At 39.9% G+C, this 7,439-nt stretch overlaps 1 protein-coding gene across 1 annotated transcript; it reads left to right on the top strand.

The window, feature by feature from the left end:
• The first annotated feature begins 1,658 nt into the window (after window positions 1-1,658).
• LOC126416491 (ornithine decarboxylase-like) lies at window positions 1,659-6,679 on the top strand. Its single transcript, XM_050084229.1, has 10 exons — window positions 1,659-1,888; window positions 2,243-2,432; window positions 2,624-2,808; window positions 2,951-3,047; window positions 3,259-3,335; window positions 3,470-3,642; window positions 3,747-4,044; window positions 4,579-4,830; window positions 4,945-5,153; window positions 5,276-6,679. Exons 3-10 carry the CDS (start codon window positions 2,719-2,721, stop codon window positions 5,508-5,510), a joined length of 1,431 nt encoding a protein of 476 aa, XP_049940186.1. The 5' UTR covers window positions 1,659-1,888; window positions 2,243-2,432; window positions 2,624-2,718; the 3' UTR covers window positions 5,511-6,679.
• Window positions 6,680-7,439: the final 760 nt, after the last annotated feature.

Genomic DNA, 7,439 nt, shown 5'->3' with positions numbered 1-7,439 from the left:
AGGCAGCAGTGCAACTGGGAATATCCAGACGCTCCGTTCAACGCATTCTTAAAAGTGACCTCCATATGTACCCATACAAGATGACCTGTGCACAGAAGCTCATTGAAGAACACAAGCAGCAGAGACTACTGTTTGATCAGTGGGTGGAGGATAGGGAAGAAACTCTCAATAACGTTTGGTTTTCAGACGAGGCGCATTTTCATCTAGACGGTGTGGTTAACAAACCAAATGTACGCTTTTGGGCCACTGAAAACCCACAAGTGCTTCACGAACGACACATTATGCTCCGAGGATTACAGCGTGGGCAGCAATTTCCAGTCACGGACTTATTGGACCCTTTTTCTTTGAAGAAACTCTGAACAGCGAGCATTATTTGAGCATGATTCGCAATAGCTTCATTCCACAGCTTCTTGCTACTGCCTTGCCCTTCAACACGCAGTGGTTCATACAAGATGGAGCAAGGCCACATACTGCAAACACTGTGTTGGAGTTTTTACATGAGCCTTTCGACATGCGGATCATTTCACTCAGGTTTCCAGGTCGCATCAATGACGGACAAAATTGGCCCCCCAGTAGTCCAGACCTCAATCCATGTGACTTTTTTCTTTGGGGGTACCTAAAGGAAAAATTTTTCCCGAAACGTCCACGTGATTTAATGGAGCTCAGCAGACTTATTCTTCAAGCTTGCAGTGAAATTACGGAAGACATGTGCCGTAGGGTAATTACTAACTTCAGTGTACATTTGAAGGATGTTAGGAAACGAAATGGTGGACATACTGAGCATGTGCTGAGTTAGAACAAATCTCCATGGACGGCTCTTCTTTGTAGTATATGTTTCTTTGAGATTGTATTGACAATAAAGTTTATATTCAAAAACAAAATGGTAACACATTTCGTGCGCCACCCTGTACATTCGATTTCGTGGTACTGATTAATTTCAAAAGTTCTTCGTAGTTGTTGCAAACAAAAATAGAATCTTCTGCTAGACTCGACACTTAAACAATAGGTCTGGCGATTGTACGGCGGAAACCTCAGATATAGCAGCAAACCTACGATAAACAATGACATATGATGCAGTAGTGGAGAAACAGTGCCAACTGTTATGAGACAATGATCATCTCTCGCAGCTGTTCATGCAATCTTTCGCCTATCAAGCATTACGGTAGTTGAGTTAATCGATCATCATGAAGCCCCGGCTTCATAATGACAGCACAGAAATATATTACAGGTGCGATGATTGTACATTGAATTCCGACAAACAGATTTCATATTCCCATCTAAACATCCGTAATTAAAAATTCTTCGTCTTTTGGAACTATTGCACGGTTCAAATGACCTCGACGTGACAGTGTGCTCAGCGGTAGTTACGCAACGGTAACGCGATCATACGACTTTTATCACGGTTCTCACAGCTACTCGCCACTCTTGATGGAAGAGATAGGAACTCCGTCCAATAATGATGGACACCGAGTAAAAATAGCGATCACGTCATCCCGAAATACGGGTACCTGTGGAGCGGGGGAAGAACAACCGACTGGAGTCCATTTTTGGCCCGTAACGCCACTTTCCTGATAAGATTTGATCCCCACTGCCCCTGGCGTGTTCTCCAGTGTATATAAGGGCAGCTTTGTTCTGTCGAGATCACCAGTGTCCACTTACGGACATCGATAGCTAAACGCTCGTGGAAGCTACAAGGCCTTTTTACGCCTAGTGTCCGCAGGGAGCTCTGTGTAGGAAGCAGAGTTACTCGACGACCGTAATTTGGTCACTACTGCCGAGAAAATCATAGTCTCACACCAGTTGCCTGGTGTATGGAAAGTATAGCGAACGGCCTTAGTGAATGTGTTCACGAGCTTTGAATGTGCAACCTGGGCTGCACATTAATGAGGTAAGCGATCTTAAACTTACGTTAAAGTCATTCTTACAAGCTTGCGTCTTGATGAACAACGTATCGCTACAACAAGGTAGCTGCTGTCAGGATGTAAATACTATCGTATGTGGCCAGTGGAAAAAGTTTGATTCTTAGGGGAAAATACACATATTTAATATCACTAAACAATCCAGACACGTTTCATTCACTATTTCGATCGCTTTGAGTTAATGCGTTAACACCTGAGACTCTATGTGCTTGGACTGTGCTGTAATAGTGGTATTAACTTACATGTGGTAACATTGCCATGGAAGTAGCAGTGTGTTGTGATGCAGAAACCACACTGGTTTAATTGTGATGATTCTTTCACAGGGTGCTGTAACCTGTGCTCAACTGCGTCAGGGCCCAGCAACAGGTTTCTTCTTATACAAATCCAGCTGCCGACTGTACCTAAACGGTGAACCGCCTTGGGTACCACTCTTCTGACAGGCCAACAAGAATCTCTCATCTTATTTATTCTGCCTTCAGTACAAACTGACTAAATCTGACTGAGGGCTGCCTCGTAAGTAGTTTTCAGTACATCTCACTGTTCAATACTCTTAAACTTTCCTCTTTAGTGTTTGTGTTGCTGAACACACTTGTTCTGAAATTACATGAATTTTTGAACAGAACAGTCACTAAAATAGAAACATTCTGTTATTTGGGTTTGGTCAGTGAGACACATTGCTCTACTGAATTTTTCTCTCTTTACAGTTTGCTTATTCCAACCAGCTTTTCCTAAAATCGAGGACTGATCGGTCATACCTTCTCCCAAGTATCACCTACCACTGATTCAAACAACATCCATCATGCAGCTGGGTAAACTTGATGAACGTATTCATGTTATGGATGCCAGTTCAAACGTCTGGAGCATCATAAAGGACATCGCAGAGTCAGGAGTAAGTAAAGACGACTTTTTAAGTATGGTAAATACCTTGTGAGTCAATGAACTTTGATACTTCCATTTCAGTAGAGATGTTATTGACTGGCCAGCTCTTCAAGTCTATATCCTACTCACAGTGCGAATAACTTTTGTTGTAGATTCAAGAGGAAGCATTCTATGTCTGTGACGTTGGTGACATCATAAACAAACACAAGGAATGGAAAATTAAAATGCCGAGGGTACAGCCTTATTATGGTAGGTTTCCCTCTCAGCAATAGTAGCAAGAAAGACTGTGTTTTCTCTAAGTTATGACTGAAATCGATTTCTGTTAAGAAAATAATTTTGAAAAGATGTCAGATATCAGTTACATCAACCACAGTTAGTCTATGAAAATGCTTTCTACTGTCATTCGTCAGTATAAAATAATTATGAGTAACAGAGTTACTTACTACTTTTATTTTTGCAGCGGTGAAATGCAACGATAGCCTCACTGTGATTGAGGTGCTGGCTGCACTTGGAACTTGCTTCGATTGTGCTTCAAAGGTGAGTGTACATTTCTATCACATCTATTAAAAAACAAGAGTTTATTTTGCATTATTAAGTGTACAGAAGATGCAATACAATACATGACAAACACACCAAATGGTTTTCAGTGAACTCATATTACTTTGTTACAGGCTGAAATTGACAGAGTTCTTTCCGTTGGTGTCGACCCAAGCCACATCATATTCGCAAACCCTGCAAAACCATCATCGCACATCCGCCATGCAGCGGCTGTAGGTGTTGATCTGATGACTTTTGACAGTGACTGTGAGCTCCACAAAATAAAGAGCCTATTTCCTGCTGCCAAGTGAGTAAACTGCAATCGGAATCCACTTTCCGTACTTGTGGACAATTTTTTCTGCTATTTGAACGTAAACACTAAAAACATTTTCCTTGTCAACCATGTTTTAGGCTGGTGCTACGTATCCGGTATGACGCTGCCGTGGCTCAGTGCCAGCTTGGGAACAAGTTTGGATGTGACCCAGAATCAGATGCACCACGCCTGATGGAATTGGCTCACTCGTTGGGTCTAGACATTGTGGGCATCAGTTTCCACGTTGGCTCTGGCTGTGACGATCCACCAGTATTCTACAAAGCTATTTCTGCTGCTCGAAGACTTTTTGATCTGGGGTCAGCTCTTGGCTTCTCCATGAGTTTGCTTGATCTTGGTGGTGGCTATCCTGGCAACAAGGGTGCCCATTTAGACAAGGTAACGTCAGGAATTTTAGCTCTCTTCTTACGAGGCAACACAAACTAACACTTTTGATTCCATCTTCGTAATGGATAGATACTTAAATTATTACAGTGATGTAGCAATATAAAGTGTATTGTCTTTAGTAAGACCATTACTTCACGTTGTTTTCAGTTTGTTAGATTTTGTAACTCTTTATGTCCAATTACTACCGTTTTGTCTCATTTAATTTCACACTTCTGGTATACATTTCTGGATGGTTGCAATGTTTGCACATTTTTCAAGCAACTTGTTACTCTGAGAGATACGATTAGCAAAGTCTGCTATGTTACTGCACGTATATAATTTTTGACAATGGATACTCTTGAAGAGGACTGACATTACCGATAACACCAATCAAAATAATGAAATCTTAGCACATTTGGAGAATCTTTAGTTGCTTCCTGCTTCCATGAAGCACATTCATTGTGCTATTTTATTTTGAATAAACTAATGATTGTTTAGTGGAACTGAATATTGTATTGTGTCTCAAGGTTATTTCCATATTTCCAGATTGCAGAGGTGGTGAACAGTGCTCTGGGAGACTTCTTTCCTGAACCAGATGTTCACATAATGGCAGAACCAGGACGTTATTACGTTGCCTCAGCTTACACACTTGCTACAAATGTTCACTCCAAGAGAGAACTTATCAATCCAAATGATGGATCCATCACATCAGTCATGTACTACGTAAATGATGGGTTGTATGGCAGTTTTAATTGTATTCTGTATGACCATATGAAAGTGACTCCAGTTACTCTCAAAGTAAGTTTGACAGTGTTTGCGAATTATTTTACTCACATGCCATGTAACACTGACATAATTAAGAAATGAAAGGAAAAGAGCTATGTGCTCAGAAACATGATTTCCCTTTTAAAGGCACCTGGACCTAAAATGCGTCCCTGTTCTGTCTGGGGACCAACTTGTGATGGCCTGGATCAAATAGTTGAGTCTACTTTGCTGCCAGAGCTGGACATAGGAGATTGGTTGATTTTTGAGAATATGGGTGCTTACACTTTGCCTGTGGCGTCCCCTTTCAACGGCTTCCCTGTTCCCAAAGTGCATACTGTGATTGATGCCCAAGGCTGGTAAGTAAAGTTTTTTATTGCCAGAATCTGAGGATAGTTGCAAAGTTTCGTAAATATCTATATGTGCTTCAAGATTGATTTGTTATTATAGCTAAACTGATTGTTTCTGTAAATCCATATAGGCTGCTGCTCAAAGACCGACTCCCCATGACAGAAGAACATTTTGTTATTGGAAACATACCAGCAAATCTACACCTGGGGCTATCGATAGATGGTAAAGGCAACATTGACGAGTGGGATGAAGTTCACATGCCTGTTTCATCTTCTGATGATGAGGTTGTGGATGATCACATGTCACATTCAACTGTGGGCTCCAGCATCATATATCCATTGCTTCAGATGGGACATGTTAATTAGGATCAAGTAAATGCATCATGCACCTCAGTGACAATAAATGATAATGTGCTGGGTTATTGTTCTGTCCCGCCCCCTTCCATACCGTAAACTGAAAACAACTTAGCAATTTTCTCCCGTGGCTGTTTATTTTGCGCCAATATCTTACTGTGAATAGGACTGAATGCAAGAACTGACAAACTGTCCTTTGGGGCAGCGATACAACATAATACCTATGCACAGTGTACCAAAATGGAAGCATTAATACCTAGAATATATATTATTTAAAGACAAGTACAGTGGACGTTGAGTGATATAATCCTTAGATCAAGTGATTCTAATGCAGCACGTTACATGGTTGTATGGTGTGCAGTTCCCACTTACACTTAGCTGCATGTGGCAAAGCATATGAGATCAGTCCACTGTTTGTTAAGTGAGATGTGACAGGAAGATCTTACGTCCATTAAAAAATCTTTTGTGTACTGCAGCTCAATGCCTGAAATTTGGTTAAGAGACTAAAAAACGAATCTCAGAATAACTTAAAATATCAAGGTTTTTTCAGAGTCATTTCAGGCACACAGCTGTCAGCTGAGCTCTCATTGTAAACGCATAAACTGCCTTTATTTAGGCCCAACCAGAGAATAATGTATTTATACACTCAGCACATTAACAGCAGATGCATTATTAGAACCAGAACAAATAAATAAAAATTTTTTACTGAGGTGTATGATACGATGCATGTCAAATGCTAACTTGTTATGGTAGAATATATAATAATTTCAATTAAATGAAACAATTCACACGTAAAACTTGTATGCAGAGGAATGAAACAACTCCATGTAAATTTGTTATTTTAGTGGTAGTTTATTTAGAGACAGTCTTTCCAAAAGCTTTTATTAGAGAAAAGGTCACCATAACCAGCACTGTCAAGTGCTGAAAACTTTGTCTTAGAAATATGTTTCAAGTCTCTGTATGGTGTTATACTGTTAATAGATCAATTATGTTTCTTCACTAACAAGTATATTAGCAAATGCATTTGTCTTCAGTGATATTTGGGTGACATAAGGTGTTGAGCCAACAGATTTTAATCGAAAAGTTTGTTATGGTTGAATAAGTGGAGAGGCAGCTTCTTCACTTGAATTTGTTATTTTTTGTATACAATCTTATATAATAAATAATATTGTTTAAAATAATATTTGTTATATTTTGCATTAACCCTGTTCCTCCCAAATGAGTGCTATATGGAAGCAGAGCAAGGTGATGATCATACTAAGAGGAATCCAATAAAATTTCTCATCATGCGTAAATCAGTATTCTATGAAATGCTTGTCGTAACAACAGCACTAGGCAGCTAATGAGATGCTAGTGGATTAAAGTTAAGAATTAAGGAGACACATTGGCTTCTCATCCAAACTGAAGAATTATCGCAACGGATTGGTGATAGTGACAAAACAGTGAAAACCACCAGTGTAAAATTAGCTACCTCCAGAAGCTATGCTAACTGTATTGCATGTAACTGGATAAAGGCAGCAGATGTGGAGGACAATGGAAAAGACAAGTACTACTTTCTTGGCCTCGCAAGCAGAGATGGTTTCCATCAAGACCCCATAACGCACACACGTCGCATAAGAATAGGGTACATGTAAATGATAATTGCCGTCTGGTCACACACATAGCAATTGAAATCTGCGTGGAAGACAACTTAATGAATTATATTAGATGGATCTTAGAGGACAGTCCTCTGTCACGCAATATTCTGAGGCTACACACCGCATTTAATATCACTTTATGATAACTGAAAAATGTATTGTGTGAAACCTGGAACACAGTTCAAAAATAGAAACGATTATACTACCTTTTACCGAATGAGTTTCATTTTGTAGTGTTCCGTGGCAACAAATATTCTGAAGTTCTTTCATCGTATAAGTTCTCGTAGATGACAAAATTGTAGTC

The sequence above is a fragment of the Schistocerca serialis genome, chromosome 8 (genome assembly GCF_023864345.2).
Source record: "Schistocerca serialis cubense isolate TAMUIC-IGC-003099 chromosome 8, iqSchSeri2.2, whole genome shotgun sequence".
Taxonomy (NCBI): domain Eukaryota; kingdom Metazoa; phylum Arthropoda; class Insecta; order Orthoptera; family Acrididae; genus Schistocerca; species Schistocerca serialis.
The sequence above is the reverse complement of the archived record's forward strand: the minus strand, read 5'-3'. Positions and strand labels throughout refer to the sequence as shown.

What these genes read in the sequence shown, in the direction of transcription:
- LOC126416491 (XM_050084229.1), top strand. Translation starts at nt 2,719, where the DNA reads ATGCAGCTGGGTAAACTTGATGAACGTATTCATGTTATGGATGCCAGT. An exon ending in AGCCTATTTCCTGCTGCCAA is followed by an intron (nt 3,643 to 3,746) that starts GTGAGTAAACTG and finishes ACCATGTTTTAG; the next exon opens with GCTGGTGCTACGTATCCGGT. An exon ending in AGGGTGCCCATTTAGACAAG is followed by an intron (nt 4,045 to 4,578) that starts GTAACGTCAGGA and finishes CCATATTTCCAG; the next exon opens with ATTGCAGAGGTGGTGAACAG.